Raw genomic sequence first — 23,910 nt, forward strand, 5'->3', positions numbered from 1 at the left:
ATTGAACTATATAAGACATGCAGCGGAGCCCTGGGAGCTACCTGCACTTTTTTGTGAGACTTAAAACAAAGATGTCTGTTTTTTAAGATCTAGAAAAGCTTTAACATCTTGTAAATCACTAAAGTTGTTTAATAAACATGGGCTTAAAGGCATTCAAACGGAGTCAAGTGTTGGAGTTTTTATTTTTCATAAATTTGACACCATTTTACCCCTTTTTTTCGATCTGATATCAAATAAGTATCGGCTTCAAATATCGGTTATCGGCCGCCTTGACTACTAATAATCGGTGACGGCCCTGAAAAAAGCATATCGATCTATCCGTAATCTAAATAATAAGAATTAAATAACATCATATAAAGTCTTGTGAAGTGAATAAATAACACTGGACCTGAACTATAACATGCATTTGGACCATTTAGAATATTTTCCACTTCTTTTAAAGGTCATATGTCCATTCCTCCAAAAATAGTTTTGTCTCTAATGGAACACGTGGCGCCATTAGCCGTTCCTGTGGCCTTGAACATCCCTGACAAACAGGCTCATATCGGAGGGGTTTCCAAGTAATGGCTCTTAAGACAAACCGTCCCAAAACAAAGACTTTTTAATGACTTGTGGTCAAACATTTCAGCCATCATCTGACGTCACAAGGTTTTATTGGATTTGCACGGCACAATTTTTCACAAGAACCAAGCAAGCACCCAGGTTCAAATCCGTTTGTCTGCAGCTTCAAGGATGGTGGAGGCACAATTTTTTGCTTCCTGTAACAATGCTGAAACTTTGGACTGAGTCTGCAAGATAGGACGGGAGAACAAGTGACTGTTAGATCGACTTGCAAATGCACACAAAAAAAACAAAAGAAAAGAAGTGGGTCAACTCAAATTGAAATTTTAAGTTGGGCAATTCAACAAATTATTTTGGGTTTTGTTAATGTGAAAATTGGCTTTCCCTCATTTCACACCAAAGAAATAAGAGTTTACAGAACTAATTGTCCCTTGTATTGTCCCCCGAGTCCCAACTTAAAGATATGAGTAAAAACAAATTCAGCATATTGTTTTGGAGCAAACAACTTAATTGCTTTGTTGTGCCAACTAACATTGTTGCCATAAATGACAATCATTTATATTTTAAAGTTGTTCCATCGTAACTGTTTTAGCGCCCCAAAAATATGAGTTGTGTTTTTACATTGACGGTGCCAAAGTACCACTTGAATTGAACTGATGACAAAAACTTGTGCAAAGTTACTCCCGCATTGAATTCAACGGCGAGGCACGGACAGCGTTCTTGCGTTTACTTTTTACCGTCAATAAAACACATTATATTCATGTCGCTCATCACAGAAATAAAGCAGTAATTTTCTTCCCTGTTCAAAAAAAAGTGTGCTGCGCGTAGCCACGTGTGAGTTTTGCCATGGTTGTCTTCTTTTCCTCTGCTTGTGTATTAACGGCGAGTTGCGCGCCAGACGCACGGACTTGTATACACGTTTGTGTGTTTTAAAAAAAATAACATAAGTAAAATAGTAAAATATTTAGGAATTAAGGGTTAGGTTCAGCAACAAGTGGATTTTTATCTGAAACATTATAGCTATAAATAACAATGAATGGAATCTGTACTCCACAAGCTTTTATAGGTCAAAAAAAAAAAATCTCAAAAACCTGATGTACCTCAAAAAAAAAAAGTAAAGACATTTTTTTAAAATCAGCATCAAAAAGCCATTTCTGATTTTAAGAAAATCTGTAACCAGTGTAATCTTTTAAAATGAGTGTTTATCAGGCCTTACCTGTTGAAATGTAAATTATGACCGGCATTTCATCTCCCTTGAAAGCAATTTAGCTCACGTAACATCTTTTTAATTGACACTTCACACATTCAAACTACAGTGGTAAAGAAGAGGGCTAAAATCCTAGAAAGGTCTGTCTTTTGCCACCTGAAAGTACGTGCGGCACAATTGTGAAAGGGTCGTTATGACTCGCATTCAAACGGCATGTGGAAACCTACCTCCATCTTGAAATTGTCATCAGTGATGTCTTGAAGGTTGATGATGACGTTGTAGTAGGCCCCGAAAACCGCCGTCTCCAACGCTTTTACTGCAACCTGCAAGCCACACAGACAATGCTCGGACCCAGGTGCTTTCAGCTCAAACAATTCATGATAACGCAAGACCGATTTCTCCGCTGACTATTCCCCACCTGAATATCGGATTTGCAGCTGATGTTCCCGTATAAGACAAGTTCTTCAAGTGATGGCCAGAGGATGCTAACCCTCTCCGCCAGGGCCAACGGCACACTCACTGCTTGCTTCAGGCCCTCCTGCAAGGCCACTTCACGCCTGCCAGGAAACGACACATCGTCCAAATGAAATGTTTCCATGCTGCCGCAAGACAAAACTAGCTCTCTCTGACGTGTTTCTACCTTTTTACTTCTTCCTTAGAATTTTTGGGCATCTTCAACGCTGCCTAAAGTCAAAACAGAGTTGATATGAAGCACAAGACCAGATATGTTCTGAAAGATCAGTAGATTGTACAAAATAAAGAATAGAAGAAAATAACAAGTAATCCAGCACTGAAAGCGAGACCATGTAGCTGTTGAAGGCAGACGAGTCACTGTCCACCATGTCCAGCAGCTCGTTCATGGCGTGATGAAACGGAGGAATCAGTCTCCTCATCACACCGTCCACAGCCGCAAACTGCCTCTTGCCATATGTCATCTGGCCCACCATGGCGCCCAGTGCTGCTCCCTGCAGCACAAAAATTCGTCACAAACGATGACAAGGTTTAGCAATCCGACCATTTTTTTTGTCATGCGCAAAGTTACCAGAGCGGCCACGGCGGCTGAGACTGAGCCTCCGCCGGGGGCAGCCGTCCGAGCGCCAACGCTGCGAACAAACTGCTGCAGGGAAAGAGAGGCCAGGCGGCCGTTGTCCTGCGACCTCACCATGTACCTGTTGGTGGTGGGAAGTAACATAGTACAAATACTCCATTACTGTGATTGAAGACCCGGTAAAGTGAACTCGAGGGTTTATTTCTACTAATACATGTTTGAAGTTAATTGCTGAAAAATATGGAAAGACTGACAATTTTGTAGTGCGGGGAGTCCTCATTGTACGAACGAGTTCCGTTCCTACACTGGCGATGTAACACGAATTTCTTGAATGTCGGATTTCGCCGTTAAAGTCGAAATTTACGTCACAATACTTTGTATAAAAAAAATGAAAAGACATTAAAATAAAAAGCATAAAATGCTGTACTTAGCATTACTGCTGAGAAGTGGAGATCGAGACACTACGCACGCTCACTGCTCAACCGCAAGGAATGCTGGTCTTCGTCGTACAGGAAGTGTTTGTACGCGGAAGTGCGTTGTTTGGCGCAAAATACACAAGCAGAGGTAAACAAGCTCAGAGACGCAGTACAAAAGCACACTTTTGGAGGAGGAAGCCGGCTACTTCATTCAAGTGGTGGAATGACATGAATATCAAGTCTTTTATTGACAGTTGAAAGTAACCAGCGGAAATGACGTCCATTTGCGTCATGACATCGTGTGTCGCCGTACACAGTGGGTTATTGGAATGCCGGAGCAACTCTGTCCGCTCAATCATGTAAACGGGATATTCAGAATGTTTCAGAAATCGGCATTTTGACTTTAACCCGAGTATTGACTGCATGTAAACGTAGTCACTATGGTGCTGGGGACAAAATGGAGGAGGAGGCACGGGCGTCGTAAAGTTGAAACGTCGTAGGTCGCGTACGTCATAATTCGAGGACTGCGTGCACTCAGTTGTAGGGACACCCAGAAAATGCATCTTCTCTTCGGAAAGTCCATTGGCGTGGCCGATTTAACGCGCCTCAAAGTCGGCTGTGAGTGTGCACACGACTCGGAGAGAAGGCGGAATCGCAACTGGGGGAAAAGAGTCGGGTACGAGAGCCAGCATGTGGACAAAAGCGTTGCATTGGTATGGCCGCTTTAGAGCGCCTTGTTGTTGTGATGACCCGGTGGGATGTATTTCAAACACCTGAGGTTATAAGCGGATATATTTTCGCCATATAAGAATGATGCTAGACGAAGTAGCATCTACTTTTGCAAGTGGTATAAATGGTATGTGATTGACAGATGACAGTTGAGTGGGGCATGGTTTCAGGGCATTCAATGGAAAACACCCGCAGCATCTGAGAGCAGAGTGAACAACTTCATTTTTCACGACTTCGAAGTTTCATTTGATATACTTGCCGATTTTTGTAATCATTCAAATTGGGCAGGGTTGTTAACACTAGTCTTGTCTGTTGTGTGTCAAATTTAGCAGACATAGTATTTGTTTTTGTTTTACAGGGACTTTAGGGCAATTCTTTAATGGCGTCAGCTACGAAAACTACTTGTGGTAAATATGTTTGTCTTGTGCCAGCCTAAAAGTCACCAGCTAAAGCAGCTAAAAAAAATTCCTCTTTTCTGAAAAAAAACAAACAAAAAAAAAACACATACAGGTGAAGGTGTTGATTTTTTGTTATTGTTTGCTTATTTTGTATTTTTTGTTAGTCACTTGGTAAGCTAAGCTATGAGAACTCTTTTTGATAGCATGAAAGCTTGAGCCTTCCTTGCCAGTATGCAAGTGAAAAAAAGCGGGAAACTATTTTGTGTGCAGAGAAGTTGTTTTTTTTTCCATCGATCTCTCTGGGTTGCCCTCTGATGGAAAAGGCTGAAAGTCGCAACAACAGAGTCTACTTCCTTAAAAAAGAAAAAAAACAACTTTTACTTAAGTAAAGGTGTTGCATCATTACTTCTTGTACAAGTCTCAGTGTCACACGCTTCACATGTTAGACCTTGAGAGGAGTTCAAACTCACTCAATTATTCGCTCCTTCGCTTTGAACGGACCCAGTGAATCGAGGCCCAGCTTGCTGATCACCTGATCACAAACGCAAGGTTGAAAAGGTTAGTACCATGCGGAGCCATGTGACAGAATTAATGAAGTCAAGCTTCCCTCACCAGGCGCACTTTATGCTCCTCTTCCATGATGAAGAGTTTCTCCCTTTCAATGTAGAAGTCTGCGGCATCCAGAATAGCTTTTAGAGGAATCAAACCGACAATCTGAGAGCCGACGATGGGCAGCTTCAGATCCTGAGGGCGTGTGAGCATTGTCAGTAGAGGGGACTCCGGCTCGGGTTCCACTTTTTACAAAGTAAAGTTCGCAAGAGGCCGAGTCTACCTATCTCTCGACTATCTATTTTACACAGACAAAACATAATACGGACTGTTGTCAAATAGCTGTGGTCAGATAATTGTAATGATTCATGTGAACTTGTCATGAATTGTGTTTTTGTTGATTTAGTTTAAATGATACAGTTCAGTATTGTGTGATGACGTGTCTTTTTCTTGTGTTCCATATTCCTTGTCTTAACGTGTTAGGTTATCGTTTCTATCTGTTCTTGTCAGTCCGGTACCTGGTGTCTGCCAATTAACTTCCTCAACCGCTCGTCTTGTCCAGGTGTACCTCGTTGTCTCATCAGTTATCTTGCATTTAGTTTCTTGCTTTCTGTCAGTCTGTGTCTGTTCATTGTTTCGTGTCTGTATGTTGCTGTCAAGTGGCCGCGTAAACCTTAGTCATGTCATGCTTACTTGTAGTAGTGTTTTGATTTCAAACGCCCGCGCCCATTTGCGCTAGTCTACCCAAAATACCAAAAGAAAGAAAACTCCACCCATGCGCTCAATTAGACTACGCTTTGAGGTGTGCATAAAAGTTTTGCGGAACTTCTGACCTCCGCATCCTTGCAGATCTCCTCATAGACACAGTGGAGGGGCGTTAGCTCAAAATCCAGGATGTTGGTGGACACCTGAGCGATATTGGCCTCATCCAAGTACCAGCCAATGGCTTGAACCTTTTTCAGCAACCCTGGCTGGGATGTAGCCAAACACACACATCTCATCATCGGAGTTGATGAAAAATGATGTTTGACATGTTCTTCGTAACTAAGGGAGCATTATGAAGTTAAATATTCCCAACATGCACCTGGTCTTTTCCTCGGCCCTGCTCCCTTATGTCCAGTGCGATGCGATGCGCCTGCTCCTTGGTGCTGATCACGTTTACATTGTAGGCGATGAGGAATTTACGAGCGCCCGTGACCGTGGCACCCCATGATGCCACAAAGGTGGCGGGGCCAAAGTCTGGAGCCCACTCCTTCTGTTTCAGCTGGATGGTAGAATCATGCAAAAAGTTGTTTTCAGGACAATTAGGGAGTAATGGAAAATATATCACAAATGATAACGATGAAAGTGGTTATTATCGAGTGAATTCAAGATACCTGATTTTATACGTATATCAGTGTTTTCCAGCCTTTATTGAGTCAAGGCATATTTATCGATAGATTAGAAAATTCTAAGGGAACGCCACCAAAAAATGCCACAAAACATGGTGAACCTCTGTTATTCGCAAAGGATAAGGAATACAAATAAAAATACGAAAATAAATCTGCAAATAATTAACGCCAGTCAGTGAAAGGGGTTTGTAACTGTGTACAGATGATAGCAAAGCCCTTAAAGGGAGGGTCAACCCAAACCCAAAGGTGGCAAAAACACTCACACTTGGTCATTAAGTAGAGAAGCACAGAGAATTGAATAATTAAAAAATAGACTTTCAACTCACTGAATCAAACAGAAGTACAAAACAAGTACAGATGTACTTAAAGAGGAAGTCAACCCAAACATATTTTTTTTCCCAGAATATGTTCTATGCAAGCCCACTAGTCTAAACATGGCATTCTGATTAATATTGCGTTTGTGGAAAATGAGAAATCCACCTGTTTTTAGCTAGCTGAGGGGGCGGCTTTTTTGTCACTTCTGTCGACTGAAGATGACAGCGAAGTTGCTCGGGGCTCAGATAACGGCCAATCATTTCGAGCATTTTCGATGTCATCTTCAGTCGATAGAAGTGACAAAATGGCCGCCCCCTGAGATGGCTAAAAGTGGGTGCATTTTGCTGCGTAATTTATATTCCACAAACGCAATCTTAATCAGAAAGCTGTATTTCAACTAGTGGGCCTGCATAGAAAATATTCTGGAAAACATGTCACACTTGAGCAAAGAAACATCCGCACTAATAATAATTTGCCGTGTACACCTGATGATCTCTAATGAAAGTGGTTGTAAATCACTATTCTGTTCCACAATGTTGTGCATGGCAGGCATCTAATTGGTTTCAAGGTCATAGCCCACCTTCTCTGCTAAAGCTTCATACTCGCCGGCTCTCACAGACGGAAGAGCCCTCCGTGCCTCGCTGTGTGCTGCTTCGCCGTAAAGAAACACTGAGGAAACAAAGCTAGTTCATTTTTTATATTCAGCATTTATTAGGGGTGTAACGGTACGCTAAATCATATTTCGGTTCGGTTTCTTGGAAACTTCGGTTCGGTATATTTTCGGTACCAAAAAAAAACAAACAGTTTTTTTTTTTAAATGTTTATTTGGAAAAGAACGGTATATTCTTTACAAAAATTAAATAAAAGTGAACTATTTGGGTGATATTCTAAGAAATTACACCAGAATAAAAAATACACTAACAATAAAGATCTCTTGATTTTATAAATTATTAAGACACTGAAATCTTTAAACACTCAGCAGCAACAGCCTATGACTATGACACATCTAAGTATTCAAGTTGTCATTACAGTACATATCTACACTTTTTGTGATGAAAAAAAATACATACAATAACGGTTAGAATTATTGCTAACTATATTAAAACTCTTTTTACAATGAAATATAGTAACTTTAAAGTCTTTATGAAATTATTTACACTTTTTAGGCATTCAAATCTTTGAATGTGTAACAGCATATTGTAACGAATTGGGTTATCTGTGTTGTGGTCGGATTTGTGGTTTGCTGAGTTGTGATGTTTCCGAGGTTCATGAATGCATCGTACGGCTAGTGAGAGGAGCAGCTGAGAACGAAGGAAAGTGATGTTGTACTTAGATTTTTGCTAAAAAGACTGTTTGCTTCCTCGGCAAGGAAACATTCAAAGTCGGATGATGTTGTTTTAAGTGTTATTATGTTAGACGTGCTACCCGCAGCATTGCCGACTTAACACGTACCTTTCCCCATCGGCGATTTTAACAGGACAGCCAGAATAATAGCACCTGTGCCTAATCTCGCGCTATAATAAGTGGACCGAACCGAACGCAAGTGGACCGAACCGAACATGCCATACCGAAACGTAGTAATACACCCACGTGTACCGTTACACCCCTAGCATTTATGTTGACTTTTCTTTTCAAAACAATGTGGCATCCAACCTGGCACATGCAGCATGTCCGCCAGTTTCTGTCCAAAGACATTGGCGCAGCGGACACAGTCCTCCATATTGACATTCTGGACAGGAATGAAAGGACAGACGTCCAGTGCTCCCATACGAGGGTGCTCACCTGCACGTACGCACACATTTATCCATGTGCTCCGTTTCTGACAGATCACTGTAACTCACTCCTCTGCAGTATCAATCAAAATCAATCTCTCACATCCAGTTGGTTCAGAATGTAGCAGCGCAAACCAAACAGAGGTCATCGCGTCATTCCAATGGCTTCCGTTTAGTTTTACAACAGGTTTTGACGATTTCACTGATGATTTTCACAGCACGTATGAGCCTGACTCCGAGCTATATAAGCATACTTTTAACCCCTTATGAGCCAGCCCACAGCCTCAGATCCTTGGGTGTCGGCGTTCCGGTTGTTTGAAAGTCGGGGCTTAAAAGTTAAGGTGATTGCGCCATCTCCGCTGGGGCACCTAAAATTTGGAACGACCTGCTTGAGGAGATGCACAATTGGGGGGCATCCTCACTTCTTAAAACTCACTTTTATACAGTAGACTGACTTTTATGTGATGTTTTCTTCTGCCCCCCTCCACTATGAGTTTAAAGGTGCTATATAAATAGAGTTATCATTATTATTTGACACAAGTGCCAGCAGATGATGTTCCGGTCACACTGTGGACTTACCCGAGTGGCGACTCATGTCAATGAGGCTGAATGCCTGACGGGCGGCATTCAGCGCTCCTTCCACCACAGCTTCAGGAGAGCCCACAAACGTGTACACGGTTCGGTTGGTGGAGGCTCCAGGGTCTACATCCAGCAGGGTGCATCCAGGCGTGCTGCTAATGGCCACCGAGATGGCGTCAATGACCTGAAAGTTGACCACGATGATCAAATCCATCCATTGTCTATCTCGCTCCAATCAGGGCTTTTCAAACTTTTTTGGATTCATGGACCCTTCACGGGGAGAATTGTTTTCAAGGACCCCCTCATAGGCCTAACGATCAATCAAACATAACGGTCAGGTTCATCCCTGTGCACCCCCAAATTTAACCCCAGACTTAAAAAGTTGTCCATTTTCCAGAAACAAAGTTGCAATGTTGCGATTGAATTCACTTTTATTGTTTTTTGAGAGAAGCAATTCTAATTTCATGAGAATATCAAGGAAAGAAAGATTACGATCAAAAAAGGTTAAGAACAAAAATATATTTTGACGGGGTGAAAAGTTGTAAACTATCAAATCAAAGTTCACCAAGGGAAGGAAGTCATATTTTAACAAGTACATTTCCAAAAATCAACTTTATTTTCCCCTCTTGCAACTTTTATTCCGGAAAAGGAGCATTCATTCTCTACAGTCCATATTCTTCCATTCACGTGCAAGTCTTTTTTTTTATGCGCACCTTTCACTTATACGTACGTGCATTAAGTAATAAGTAAGGGCCACTGCACAGAAAGCAACACAACCGAACGCCACTGAACTGCCGGGCAGTGTGTGGGGTTCTTTCACTTATTTCTATGAGTCGTCGGCCTTTGCCCTCTAGTTTTGCTGTAATTGGAAACGTGAATCAGGTCAACATCGCAGCCATAACAGTCAATCAATATCATATTGTGTCAAATGAGCTTTCACAACAAAAACAAACATTTTACAAGTATGATGCGAGAGCCAGTTGCCGAGCCGTACCAATACAGCATATATGTTTTTTTGCGTTTTACAATACAGTGTTTAGAATTTCAGATGTACAAAGTACCTGTGGCTAGAAAGTGAAGCGTGTGTAGTCTCGGTCACTGAGCTACACAAGTGTGGTCGCCTCCCAAATATCCACACTGTCTCCTTCACTTCTCTTTGTGTTACATCTATAGCACAGGGAAATCCGCTTCTTCCTTGAAAACCGCTGTTGTTTGTGCTTCAAGAAAAAAAATATTTCCGTACTGTATGTGGCGAAAACGTTGTTGGTTATGTGTCCAAGAGTTAATCAACTGGTACTGTATTCAGGTGCAGCTGACTATTTTTTTTTTCGCGATTACTGCGCCCCTCAGTGTGCAGCGGGCCTAACACATGTGAAATAAGCATGTTTTTAAAGATCACCAGGCTTCACAGGACAAAATTGGCAAACCCTGCGTGGAAAGAAACAAGCAATAGGACATCAGACAATTAATCCCACAAAAACTAAAAAAAAACTGACCTCTTGATTTTTGCCCTCTGAGAAGTTGGGGACACATTCAACCAGCTCTGCTGCCATAATGTCTTCTCACTGACCTCCGTCAAGAACTGGCCGGACACATCCGTTGGCTCCTGAATCACATATAGACACAAACACACTCTCAGCTGAATCATTAACAGTAGGTCATCACAAATGTGTACACAGCAGAAAGCGCCCCTGCAAGCTAGTAGATGCGCTGCAACCGGACGGTGCTAAATGATCAATCAGCTGGTAGGATGTCTGCTCAAAGTTCATTCAGCTCCTCACAATAAGTAACTCCCAACTTGACTAACATCGCTAACATTTCAAGCCAGTGATTGAAAAAAAACAGAAAACTATGTGATCCGTCAGCAGGAACCAAGAAGCAAAGATCACATCAGCATGCTCCCATGTTTATTTCTGACGGACTGGAATCTTCAAAGAGAAACATCATTTTGGGGAGGTCAAAAGCCATGTTGTCCCCTTTGGTTGAACATAAACTCGAACTCTTTGAAATGAGAAGACAACAATCTTTTTAACCTCTCTGAGTTAAAGCTGATTATAACTAGTGGGTCTGCACAGGACATATTCTTGAAAAACATGTTTGGGTTGACTTTCCCTTTAAGGCGGAACGGATATAATTGCCACGCATTCACACCTATGAACAATTAAGAGTCTTCAATGAAACTGACGTGCATGTTTTTGGAGTGTTACCCAGAGACAAAACCCACATAAGCACAGGGAGACAAACACTACACAACACAGCCAGAGCCCGCTTGTGTACCGGTAAATAAGCCTGTATTTCAGATGAAGTTGCTTTTGGGAATTTCGTTGCATTCCGAACAATGTTCATGGCAGTTGTGGCTGAAATCTTTGTTTGTTTACCTGACGATGGCTTGGTATCAACAGAAACTTTAAATGTACATTTATATTTCTTTATCGGACTTCGAACACTACTGATTGCCATTTCCAAATTTACCAATTGCTATTTCCAAATCTTTAGATTTTTTTTTTCCTGATTTGTTAAGTTCAACTACCTTTTCTCGCAGGCCCTTTGACAGGTCTTTTGCTTTACATACAATATCATCATTAGATTCAGTAGCTCCACTTTTAATTAAAACAAGAAAAACAAAGACTGTACCGCCGTGGAGAAACAATGCAATCAAAATATCAAAAAGAAAATGCAGGAGTGCAGCCAGGAGGTGGAAAAAAAGTAATCTTACAGTACGCTACGAAATATTATGTGAACAACTAAAAACCTACAGTAAAACAGTCAAACGGGCAAGAACTTCCTATTTCTCAAACCTCATTACAGTTAATAAAAACAACCCCAGAGTTCTCTTCTTCACCTTTGAACTTTTAACTAGCTCTGATTTTGACAAGTCCCCGCAGAGACCAACAGACGCTCTCTGTGAGGACTTTGCAGACCACTTCAGAAGTAAAATCGATGACATAAGATCCAGTGTTTTAGCCCGTCAAAACGCAAGTTTTAATAAGCCTGCACAATCATATTTACATGAGGAAACACTGGAAAGTTTTCCCCTTTTTGATGCAAGATCACTTGGTCGAGTTTTCTCCCAGGTAAATCCTACAACCTGCCTTTTTGATCCAATTCCCACATTTCTTTTTAAGGCATTTTATGGATTCTTTGAGGAACAGATTTTAAATATAGTCAATTGCTCTCTTCAGACGGGCGTCTTTCCCCCGACGGTGAGGCCCCTTCTGAAGAAGAGCAATTCTGACCTTAGTGTTTTTAATAATTACAGACCTGTATCCAACTTACCGTTTCTAATTAAGATTTTAGAAAAACTGTTTTTTCTCCAGTTAAATCATTTTTTAAATACAAATAATATTTTAGAGAAATATCAATCTGGTTTTAGGATGAACCACAGTACGGAGACTGCTCTTTTAAGGATTTTAAATGATATTAGAATCACTGCAGACGTGAAAAAACGCACAGTCTTGGTGCTACTGGATCTAAGCGCTGCTTTTGATACAGTAGATCACCAAATTTGATTAAATAGACTTAAAAACCGAGTGGGCATATCTGGTACTGTTTTTAACTGGTTTTATTCCTATCTCACAGACCGATGTTTCTTTGTAAGTATGGATACTTGTTCCTCCAGAACCCATGAAATTAAATGTGGGGTTCCCCAAGGTTCAATTTTAGGCCCCCTCCTTCTTAATCTTTATATGCTTCCCCTTGGGGATATCATCAGGGGACACGGCATCAGCTTTCACAGCTATGCTGATGACACACAGCTGTATATTGCCGTGTCCCCTGATGACTCAGGACCCATTGATACCCTTTTAAATTGCATTTTAGATATTAAGTCATGGATGGCATATAATTTCCTACAGCTCAATCAGGACAAAACTGAGGTTTTAGTTATGTGGGGTTCACCCGGCTAATCCGCTCCAGGGGTCTCTGTGGTGGTGGCACCCCTGTGGCCGTGGGCTGTCATTCCCCTCCGCGTGGATGAGCTCCCCTTCGGTAGCCTTTCCTCATATGGTTTATCTGTGCCTTGTCATGTCTTTTTAACATATCTTATCTTATCTTATATATGTTTATTGGGAGGGAGGGCGTCAACGGGTCATCTTTTTATGTTGTGTTTTGGATGTTTTACAGCACATTGAGTTGCATTTTTATGTATGAAAAGAGCTATATAAATAAAATGTAATTGATTGATTGATTGATTGATATGTCTCAGTATCCAGTAAAGTCAGTGCAGCCCTGGATGAACTCTTAGAAATAAATTCACTGTTTATACATTTTCAATGGTTTCTGCCATAATGGAGTATCACTCAGGCTAATACAGTCTGTTAGATGTTATCAGAAAATGACAATAATATGAAAGTTAGTTTTATGTTTAATTTGTTCTTGACCAATTACTGTACCCGAGAGCAAAAACTCTTTACATTATTATTGATCTGCAACAATGTAACTGCAGTTAGACATGTACATTTTTACTTTATTTAATTATAAAGGATTATTGAGCAATATTTTTGAAATACTGTATATACTTTTAAGGTGCCTTATCTGTAAAAGTGTTGACCTAAACACACCAAACCACATGATGACAAATGAAATTTCTCATAAAAAGTGTGCCACTGGTGGTTAAACCGGACTAATGAAAATGTATGATGGTTTGATTTCTGCTTTTCTTGTCTTTCTTAAAAACGTAAAAATATACGGTATAAGTCATAGTTGGTCCCCACCAGCATATTTCAACGTCGGTGGCGTGAATCTACGTAAATTACGCACGTTGTTTACGTAAAATGCAGCTCAACTTGTGGACGACGAAAAATGCTTCCTAACATGTTTGGGAAATAAGTTATTACCTTTCATCAACCGCAATGACAAAAGTGTTAGTACGTCATTCGACTTTACTGTTTTGGTAACGTCGAACGCGAACAGCTCACTGAGCTGTACCGGGTTAACAAGCTAACCGGCCGGCTAAGCAGCTTTGGTAGCTATAGCTAGCGAGCTACCTTGGGGTTACCAGCAGCACACAGTAGGTTGGTCGTATTAAAGTTCACCGCGAAAGCCGTCTAGTTACTCTTTGCAACACGTTTACGGACGGGCTTATTATTTTTTTTTTAAGATGGGGAAATATGTGCAGTCATTCGGCTGCGCCTGTGGTCAACCTTTTGGTGGATTCTAACGAAGGATGCTGATGCAATTGTAACTTATGCGTCCTATTCGTGTGGTATACATTCACTGACAAATCTATCTCGGCGGTTACTTCTATGAGTAGTTTTGCCCTTATTTTGTGGGGGGAGTTTTGGAATTATTTTGGCTAACGTTAAGGTCACGCATAGCAAAGCACGGACACGAAACAGTACCACATAAACTAGTGACGAAGAGAAAGAGTGTGTGTATACAGTATATATTTTTTAATATTTGTCACAACATGACGTTTTCTTTAGAATCCCCAAGAAGACGTCGATCGAAGCGTCTGACTTCTCCCACCAACGGTTACACTCACCGCTGAGCCCCGCGCTTAACTTCAAGGTGATCTTTTATTAATACTTTTGAAGGCATTCGTCGCCTGTATTGCCCCTGAGAGTTGGCACCAAAGTGGTTGCGGTTTTGTTTTTAATGTTGTGTTCGATCAGAAATTAGGGCGAGGGTGGAGTCATGGCAGCCTCCATCGTCAGAGGTCAGGGGAGCGCCTCCTGCAGGTATCACAATAAATGATAATCGGGCGAATTTCTTGAACGTTTCTTTTGTGTCTGTAACAGCGCGCATGATGGTAAGATGTATTTTAAAGACGTTGTCAAAAAGCTGATCGGACTGGAAAGCTCGCCCACTGAAACATCAACGACCAATCACGCGGCAGCAGCGGGCAGTAGCAGCCAATCACAGCCGTCAACGGAAGCTCCTGGTCCGAGGGGGTCTTCAGTTCCTTTGTTAGACAGGTGAGTTTGCTTACAGTAGTAATACAGTAGACATTGCAATCGTTCGCTATTCGTAATTTCATCTATTTGTGCGTGTGTGTGCGTGAGTTTGTGTTTGGAGCCAGTCATCAGCTATTGACGCAAACATTCACTTATTTGTGGTTCCTGTGCTATTTCTAAAACTCCACAAGATGGCACCAAAACCCCAGCTAAAACAAAAGCTCATGGGTGTATGTTGAAATTATTGTCTTGGATCGTTTGTAAGATTAGCTTGGATTGTTAGCAGAAGTTGCATATGACCATGCACTTTGTAATCAAATGTATGACAAAAATGTCATTTTTGATATGGACTGCCTATGGGGGCAGCCAGTTGCTCATTGCAGCTGGACATAATGCATTAATGCAATATAATAGTAATTTACACAAATTCAAACATTTTATTGTAAATGTAATGAGAGAGCAATCCTTTGTCAAAACAATTACACAGGTTGACCCTTTACTAACGCACATACTTTTAAACGTCCTAATTTGGAAAGTAAGATGTTGTCTAAGTTTTGCAGTAAGAAATCCTCTTTATATCAAGTGTAAAGTTAAAGTGGAAGTCAACCCAAACATAATTTTTTCAAGAATATGTTCCATGCAAGCCCACTAGTTGAAACAAGGCAATCTGTTGAATATTGCGTTTGTGGAATAAGAGTTAATCCACCGTTTTATAGCCATCTCTGGGGGCGTCTATTTTGTCACTTCTGTCGACTGAAAATGACATCTGCTCGGCTGACCTGTTTTCTGAAGCTGAGCCATGATTGGTCATTATCCGAGCCCTGAGCAGTTGTGATGTCATTTTCAGTCGACAGATGTGGCAAAAATGAGATGGCTAAAAAGGGGTGTATTCTGCTGCTTATCTCATATTCCAAAAACACAATATTAATCAGAATGCCGCGTTTCAACTAGTGGGCCTGCTCGGAACATATTCTTGAAAAAAATGTTTAGGTAGATTTCCTCTTTAAATATGTTCTTTCCTTCATTTGTTTTTCAATGCTCAAATTGCTTAACAATTGTTACAAATGGGGACGAATAATATTCTAGTAGTTTTAGTTACCAACATAATTGTAACTGAAAATAATTATACAGTGGAACCTCAAATTACGAACAACCCTTTTAACAAACTTTTACGCACAATTGTTTTGTAGAAAAGCTTCCTCTATTTTCGTACGTTTCATTATGCGAACGTCTCAGCATGACAAGCGAATGCACCTGTGATGTGCTTCTTCAATCAATCAATCAATCACATTTTATTTATATAGCACTTTTCATACATAAAAATGCAACTCAAAGTGCTTTAAAACATTCAAAGCAAAACATAGAATTATCTTCAATCAAAAGAAAAGATAAATTATTTAAAAGTTGTTGAAGTTGTCTTGTGCTAGTTAACCATCATTGGCTCTGTGCGGAACTCATTGCATTAGTTGTACTGTTTTATTTGACTCTTAATTAGACCTCAGAATTACTTAAAGTGTCACTGTTGTTTGCTATAGACATCTAAAAAAAAAAAAAAAAAAAGACACATAAATCTCGATGTCAAACGGAAAATCTCGCAAAACCCCTCGAAATTAAACGTGACTTCCGAGTAAACATACATGGCAGACAAAGAGGCAGCAGGGATCTCAAATCAAATTGACGGTGGCGTTAGTTTGTGAATTATTTTTAGCTGAAAAAAGCACAAAAAAAGAAAGACATTGGGCTCTGTAGCGCCATGACTGTTTTGATTTGGATTCCCACCCCGCCTCCTCGCCGGCCCATCGCCTCGTTTTCTGATTGGCCTCACGTCACTGCCAATCAGCTGCGTCATTTGTCCTTCGGGCACACCATTCACAGTGTAAAGTCGGGCCAAAACAATCCAAAATGTCGATTATCCCCGATTTGAGATCGGATGTCCTTCCGCATGACCGAGATCCATCTGAGCACACCACACACGGCAGGATTAGCTGCTAAGATTATCTTTGGAGCCATTGCGAGAATCGGCCCCAACGTACGATTGTCGGGAGGGGAGATTCGGGGCTAATTTGGGGCCGATAATCCTGCTGTGTGACCGGGTTTTACACATACACTTTTCCAATCACAATTCAAACAACAACCGACTGGATTTCTGGTTAATGTGGCAAAAAAGAGATAATGTCATGAAATGTAAATCTAAGTATTTGGGGGCTGGAATGGTTTAATTGCATTTACATTCATTTCACTGGGAAAAGCTACCTCGAGTTACAAATGGTCTCACTGAACCTATTAGGTTTGTAATTTGAGGTACTGCTGTATAAATAATTTTTTTATTGTCCATTTTGTCCACCAGATGGCGCCCAAAGCGCGCTTCAGACAATTATCTACCGCCTGTCTTGGACTCAGAGCGTCTTCCGACACATAAGAGTGAAAATATAAGAAAGAGTATGCTCGTCTGTTCTTGGGATAATCCAATTTGAAGTTTGCATGTCTTAAAATGCAAATGTTTCCCTACAGGTTTTTGTTCACCTGGTAAACGTGTATTCGTGGAGGCATATGATTCCCTGACTGAGCTGAGAGGACACCAGCATGATAGGAGGCCGAGTTCCTCCTCGCTGGGATACAAAACAGGACAGCAGGAGGTGACGATCAAAGCTCATGTAATCAGTTGCTGCGGTATAGTCAGCCAAGATGCTTCCTAAATGATCTGGCTGCCTTTCATCCTTTTCTCAGTCTACTTCAGCTACAAGTGAAGCGTCATCTTCACTAGAGACAATACCTCATGCCCATCAGATTTTCAACAGGAAGCTCAACAGGAGCATGTCAAATGAGGAGCCGGGCGAGAAAGAGAGAAATATTTGGATGGCCTTCAGACAGAAGAAGAAAACGAGCAGAGTGGCTGGTCTTCATTCTCGCAGCAGGAAACAGCCCCGATCGGAACCGAGTGAGTTGCGAGCAAACTCTAATCACCTTCCTTGCTTCAACCATCTTGTGTTTCAACGGTTCTCTTCTTCCAGTTGTTTTGTCCAGTGAAGATGACGAGCTGGATGAAGGAGATGAGAGCAAACGGAACGACCAAACTCCTCCTTGGAATCAAATTCCTCATCAGACACCAGGAGGAGATCCGCAGCTACCATCCTTTCTGGAGTTGGAGTTTTTGTCTCTTCACCTCGGCTTAATGTGTACTGATGCCAGTGGGAAGATGATGGTGAGATGTAAAGTCATTTCATAATGTGCGACCAAGTGACACGTTTCCTTTTGGGAACCAACAGGTGACGCATCGTCTGTCAGCAATAGCGGAGACATTTGTTGGTTGCAGTGGCGGCTGGTGGAGTTTTCTCCGGCAGGGCGGGCGGGAGATACTAATGTTACTTGTATTATTCAGAACATGTAAAAAGCATTTACATCATCGAATCTTTTTTTTTTTTCATATTTGAAAGGTTAGAGCTTTTTCATTGTCCTTTACATTTCCAAGGCTTTTACAGTGTTTTATATAAGCAGGCAAACTGCATGGCAAAAAAATCAAATAAGCCACAAAAGACTTCCGACTGTGTTCTGACCGAGAATCAATCCTTTGCCACAGTCCCCATCGGCTTCAGAGTTAAGTAGCACTACCCGCTAGGTGAAACGACCGTGCTACTGCCCCATAGTCCAGAATGACTTTTGGGGGGTTGCACATTACGAGCTGCCATCCATTCGACTTAAATTGAAACATACCTCTTCCACTCTGAACATCACAGAGAATTACGCTCACCGAGAAATACAAATTCTCCACATTTTAGACATGTAAACAATTTATTTTAATGACTGAAACAACGTCAGGTGACGTCTTCACTCGTTTATTATTGCTCAGTAAGCACGGCCACACTAAATCAGCATAAGAGTAAGCTAGCAACCAATGTTAGCACACTTACTTTAAAAGTTGAAGAGGTACATCTTGAAATAACTAATTAGTAACTCCAGCAGGCAGTAAGTGAACATGCTGGACTTGACCGGAAGTCCCATATTTGTTATTTTGTTTTTTTTTGCTTTATTGAATCAGCAAAGTACATGTTGCGTGCGTAGAGGCTAAGGTATGTGATGTCGGTCACTGTAGGAGGAGCTACAGTCACTTTTTACATGAGTCAGACCAGAAGTGCATAACGATTCATACTACACACTAATACACAAGAAAAATAATTTTATAATATCAGTCATAATTAACTACATACTGTTTATCCTGCTAATCTTAAAAACATACATTTGGACTTTTTTTTAATTTACTATCAATCTTTTTATTATTATTTTTTTGTTTTCAAGAAAGTAATGTGCTGACCACCACGCTTGGTGGGGCGGCGCCCTCTATTGACCAGCTGCCACTGGTTGGTTGTCTATCTCTGATATTAGACTGTTGAGAATGAGTAAGGTTGTAACGAAACATTGGTGTCTTTCTGTCCAGATCACATCAAGTGGAATCATTCTGCCGCTGAAAGGTACCAAACCTCGCCTCACAATTGTGTACTTGTGTGTCGGGATGTCTGATGTGTCTCTGTCCCTGTCCAACAGGAGAGGATAAAGGCGAGGTCACTGTGGTTGCATCGCAACTGCGAGGCTACGGTTTATGGGATGGTGGTGTAGCGCTGGGAGGTACTCTGCTAGATGATCTGGTCGGACCCGCTCCATCGCTGCTTTTCCTGTGGGTGACGGACGCTCAGGCCAACGTGCTGCACAGGGAGATGACCTTTATCCAGAACACCAGTGCCCCAGGTAAAATCACATGGAGTCGTCAAGTTTATTTCAATTGCTGTATCAATGTTAGTGTGACAGTTGAAATGCTGTTTCGAAAACTAGTAACTCACCAATTACAAATTGTCATTTTATATTGAGACTTTTGCCAACATTTTTTAGTCTAATGATGACTTCAGGCACTGGCAGTGCAACATAATCTTATATACAAGAATATGATCTATGAACTTTTTGGCCATAAGTCCAAAAGATATATTTCTTTCTTTCTTTTTTTTTTTGTTTCGAGCAAAATTACTTATAAAACATATATGACCTGCATATAAAAAACAAACAAACAAAAAAGACTTGAGCAATACTTAAAGCAGAAAATATACAGGTTCGATATTCAAATCAAATCATTTAACACTCGAACAGGAGTGGGAAGAAGAAAAATTTATTTAATCCCACCTCTATTTCTCATCAATAACTTAACAGTTTAAATACTTCCTTCTGTCCTTTAACATCATCCAGAACAATAAACAAAAAGCCAAGGCAAAATTGACCACAGTATGACAATACATAACCAAAATATGAATGAAAATAAGAGCAATATAGTTTCGTTCATTCATTCAGTTAACCATACACTCTGTGAAGCATGATGGTGGCAGCGTAAGAACTGGGGCCTAAGACAAGGTAAGAGCAATTATGAACAGTTCAAAGCAAAAAAAATAAAGAAAAGTCAGAAAAATTCGACTAGAACATCTGAACTTTATTTGAGGTTATTCAGATGCACTTGAAATTGTGGCAGGTGCCTTCTGACTTCCTTTATTAACACAAGGTTGAATTTGATTGCCTAATTCTGACCACAGCAGGTTAGCAGAGGGCGTGCACATCTCAGGTGTGTATTTAACAGATGATAGGTCACATTTAATTATGGAATACCATTTGAAATGAGTCATCTTGGCTCTCTTTAATCACAAAAACCTGGCATTTTTGGACAGTGGTGTGTAGACTTCTTTATATGTACAGTGATATATTCTTGGGTCCTAATTGTTCAGATTTGGTGGCGGCCTGCGGTCATTCTAGTTTGTTTAACATTCAAAACTAATCAGTAAAATATCAGCGCGTACTGAGCTGTGGTTGCCAACTGCCTACCAGGTCAAGGAGAAGATCTGCCGTCTCCCATGAAAACAGAGAAAGTTGTTTCTCTGGACCAAAAATGTTGTTCCGTGGCCCCATGTGAAGTGATTAATAACTAACCGGTTCTTCTGGGGACCACAGGGCCACCGTGCTACATCCTACTACTGGTGATGACAGAGCAGCTTCCTGAGCCCCAGGCTGCATTGCTGGCATCGATGTTGGAGATGACGGAATTCAAGGATGGCCGCTCCTCCTCGGCAGGGGGGCTGACCTCCCCCCTGAACTGGACTGATGGACTGGTACTCATCCACAACTGCCCCAGCCCACTGGATGAGCACCTGCTCCGTCTGCTGGGTCAGTCACCGGTAAGACTAACCTTTTGTCTCGTCTCCTCTCTCCGGTCGTCGTTGCGCGGGGGGGCGGTCCACCTCTCATGTGTGATTGTGTTTGTCTACCAGGAGATGTCCAATCCGCTCAGGAGAAGCTGCAGAAATCAGGCATCTGCTGTGCAGCTGGAGAGCAATAGGTGAAAGATTGACTCAACTTTACCAGTGACTGGTCTAAATGGGGGTGTAAAACTCATTGCAGGGGTCACATAGCGTGTAATTTGATGTTGAGTGGGTTGGACCAGTAAAATAATTGCTTAAGTAATTTAAGTAACAGTAAATTATTGTTTTTGCTTTTCTTTTAACGCAAAGCAACACAAGTACATTAGGAAAAATTTTATATTTATTGAAATACCATTTCACCAAATATTAATAACAACCTCTGATTTTTCAAGAAAAACATGCAAAAAATGTATAGGTACATTAAATCCAATGACAGTGATTGTAAATGAAGGTACAAAACTTGGAGGAATTTGGAATGGAAAAATATTGTTTCATTTTCTAAATGTGCTGAATAATTCTCAAAACCTGCATTGACTCCAAAACCGTCCTAGTTGAAATAAGATCGCCTGTACATTAAACATGTAAGAAAGATTAAGCTTTACCACTGCAAGAAATTATTTTCATTGAACACAATGTAGAACTGGCGTTGCAAGAGGAGCCGAACACCATTTACACTACAATTTTATTTATATAGCGCATTTCATAACAGCTAGGGCTGTAACATAGCACTTTACAATATAATAATTAAAACAAAAACAATGAAAGGCTGTGGTACATGTATTAATAAATATAGACATAAATAATACATAAAATACACATAAAATATAAATAAATAAAGCCAATAAATTGACATAAAACACTATATATAATTGACACCGAAAAAGAGCCGAAAAATTCACGTCTGATCAAAAGCCAGAGAAAACAAATGTCTCTTCAACTGGGTTGAAGTTTTAGTCACAGTTTAATCATTTAGTCACAGTAGCTGCTAAAACCATCATGTGCAACCACAATTTCTGATATATTGTAGTGTCTTAAGTTTGGACACTACAGTTTAGACTCTAAACAGATGTTAAAGGAGCGCGCTTCAAGGAGCGGTCCATCAACAGTTGTCAATAACCACTGTGTGGCGTACCTGCACTAAAATAACGACAACAAATTTGGCTGTCTGTTCAATCGTTTTTTTTCCCTCCAGTTTACTTAGCGTTCTCATCCAATCGGAAGTCTGGACTCAGCCTATACACATTCACGGCCTCACAGACAGTTGCTCCAGTATTTTGGCACTTTCAAATTCATCCTGCGGGGGCAGACTGAGCCCCGGGCAATGTGTATGACACCCCTGGTTTACATTTTTTTACACAATCCATTTTTGAAGCGTTGATTGACATTGTGTGCGTGACATTTGGCGGCAGGTTGATTCAGTATCCGGCGGCGCCCTCCAAAGGCCGGATCACAGTGACAAAGGAGGACTTGGCTTGTTTGGAAAGTGGAAAGTTCCTTAATGATGTCATCATAGACTTTTACCTCAAGTGAGTCAACAGGAAATGGCAATCTTACGAAGAAAATATGGCCTACCTTCACTCACTGGTGTGTTCACCCAGATTCCTCCTTGTGGAGGGTGGGGGCCGCGCTGTGGCCGAGCAGAGTCACATCTTCAGCAGCTTCTTCTTCAAACAACTAAGCAGACGGCAAAGCTCCAACGAGGCTGCTGCTGTCACCCCGTAAGAAAATCGTCGGTCATGTTGTATAAGGAAATGCCAATGTGTGTAAAATGCAGTGATTTTGTTCTCAGAGATCAGTACATGCGGCACCAGAGGGTGAAGACGTGGACTCGCCATGTTGACATTTTCACAAAAGACTTCCTGTTTGTGCCCATCAATGAGGAGTAAGTAAAGTTAGCAAGAAGTCCCTGAAATGTTTATCCCAGCTTCGTTTTTCTGCTCACGCCTCTCCGGGTATTTCCTGCAGAGCTCACTGGTACCTGGCGGTGATTTGTTTCCCAGGTCAGAATGGCAACCATTACGAGCGGCGTACATGTAAGCTCATTTACAAGCTCCGTTTCAATCGACTAGTACAGTCTTCAGTGGCTGCTTGCGTGACGCGCCGACATGCAGTTGCATTTTAACCTGATCTCTTGTCTTAGGTGGGTCCAAGCTCCTCAGTACGAGATCAGAGCAGCCGCCGGTAAATATCGCAGAAAAACGAGCAAAGGGTGAAGGATCCTTCAATTAATTGATGCATCAATTTATGTTCCTACAATCCAACTGCATCTATAGCGCCTCATCAAATTGTCCCTTGTGTTGGACATATATGAATATATGAATTGAAAGTCAGTAAATAAATAAATATACACTTTTAACATGTTTAATAATAAAATGCCTATTAATCGGAGGTGGGCATTTTACACATTTTTGTTGGTCCGTCATCCGTCAGTGGCAATGGTACCCGTCCGTGATTCGTCAGTCAATCATTTTTCGTGACAAACTGAATTGTAATCAATGATCATTAGTCTGTCAGTCCGGCAGTTGGTCCATCAGAAGCCCATCACTCCGTCAGTCGGTCCCTCCAAAAACATACGAAACACGGGCATCCGCCGGTGACAGACTGACAGACCGTCGCTGACGTAGGTGGTTAGTGATGATTACATTGATGGATGAAAACCCATTTCCGTGATTCATCAATCTGTCATTTTCAAAAAGGTGTCCTGTCATTCGTCAATTGTCAGCAAAACGGGCGTCCGTCAGTGACATTCTGACAGGAGTGCCCACCTCTGCTATTAATCATTGTTCAACTTTCCCTGGATGTGATGTCATTGGTATTATTGTAT

The 23,910-nt window shown here is 41.2% G+C and overlaps 2 protein-coding genes across 9 annotated transcripts in view; one reads left to right on the top strand and one right to left on the bottom strand.

Moving 5' to 3' along the window:
- The window catches only part of LOC147153748 (sentrin-specific protease 7-like), a 31,102-nt gene that overhangs the window by 4,797 nt on the left and 2,395 nt on the right, over nucleotides 1-23,910 (top strand). For 2 of the 8 annotated variants that reach the window (XM_086035638.1, XM_086035656.1), the window contains 16 exons: nucleotides 14,389-14,473; nucleotides 14,578-14,621; nucleotides 14,704-14,880; nucleotides 17,207-17,298; nucleotides 17,371-17,495; nucleotides 17,587-17,797; nucleotides 17,871-18,061; nucleotides 19,292-19,325; nucleotides 19,399-19,599; nucleotides 20,839-21,062; nucleotides 21,156-21,223; nucleotides 22,496-22,612; nucleotides 22,685-22,804; nucleotides 22,861-22,968; nucleotides 23,052-23,119; nucleotides 23,227-23,267. In XM_086035638.1, coding sequence (XP_085891764.1) covers nucleotides 14,389-14,473; nucleotides 14,578-14,621; nucleotides 14,704-14,880; nucleotides 17,207-17,298; nucleotides 17,371-17,495; nucleotides 17,587-17,797; nucleotides 17,871-18,061; nucleotides 19,292-19,325; nucleotides 19,399-19,599; nucleotides 20,839-21,062; nucleotides 21,156-21,223; nucleotides 22,496-22,612; nucleotides 22,685-22,804; nucleotides 22,861-22,968; nucleotides 23,052-23,119; nucleotides 23,227-23,267 — 1,906 coding nt within the window. Of the gene's footprint in view, nucleotides 1-13,690; nucleotides 13,978-14,388; nucleotides 14,474-14,577; nucleotides 14,622-14,703; nucleotides 14,881-17,206; nucleotides 17,299-17,370; nucleotides 17,496-17,586; nucleotides 17,798-17,870; nucleotides 18,062-19,291; nucleotides 19,326-19,398; nucleotides 19,600-20,838; nucleotides 21,063-21,155; nucleotides 21,224-22,495; nucleotides 22,613-22,684; nucleotides 22,805-22,860; nucleotides 22,969-23,051; nucleotides 23,120-23,226; nucleotides 23,296-23,910 lie in introns of those variants that run through there. The other 6 variants (XM_086035665.1, XM_086035683.1, XM_086035674.1 and 3 more) reach the window with 6 other exon arrangements.
- Nucleotides 637-14,645, bottom strand: ftcd (formimidoyltransferase cyclodeaminase). The gene is made up of 15 exons (XM_086035725.1): nucleotides 14,448-14,645; nucleotides 10,462-10,571; nucleotides 8,966-9,149; nucleotides 8,268-8,396; nucleotides 7,195-7,283; nucleotides 5,993-6,172; nucleotides 5,742-5,879; nucleotides 4,972-5,103; nucleotides 4,830-4,891; nucleotides 2,811-2,937; nucleotides 2,572-2,733; nucleotides 2,409-2,452; nucleotides 2,187-2,325; nucleotides 1,996-2,091; nucleotides 637-788 (listed from the first exon to the last, which is right to left on the bottom strand). Exons 2-15 carry the CDS (start codon nucleotides 10,516-10,518, stop codon nucleotides 705-707), a joined length of 1,623 nt encoding a protein of 540 aa, XP_085891851.1. The 5' UTR covers nucleotides 10,519-10,571; nucleotides 14,448-14,645; the 3' UTR covers nucleotides 637-704.

Source organism: Filicampus tigris, chromosome 1 (assembly GCF_054856515.1).
Source record: "Filicampus tigris isolate MCC_2025a chromosome 1, RoL_Ftig_1.0, whole genome shotgun sequence".
NCBI lineage: Eukaryota > Metazoa > Chordata > Actinopteri > Syngnathiformes > Syngnathidae > Filicampus > Filicampus tigris.

What these genes read in the sequence shown, in the direction of transcription:
- ftcd (XM_086035725.1), bottom strand. Translation starts at nt 10,518, where the DNA reads ATGGCAGCAGAGCTGGTTGAATGTGTCCCCAACTTCTCAGAGGGCAAA. An exon ending in CAGAGGGCAAAAATCAAGAG is followed by an intron (nt 9,150 to 10,461) that starts GTCAGTTTTTTT and finishes GTCAACTTTCAG; the next exon opens with GTCATTGACGCCATCTCGGT. An exon ending in ATGAAGCTTTAGCAGAGAAG is followed by an intron (nt 6,173 to 7,194) that starts GTGGGCTATGAC and finishes TCTACCATCCAG; the next exon opens with CTGAAACAGAAGGAGTGGGC.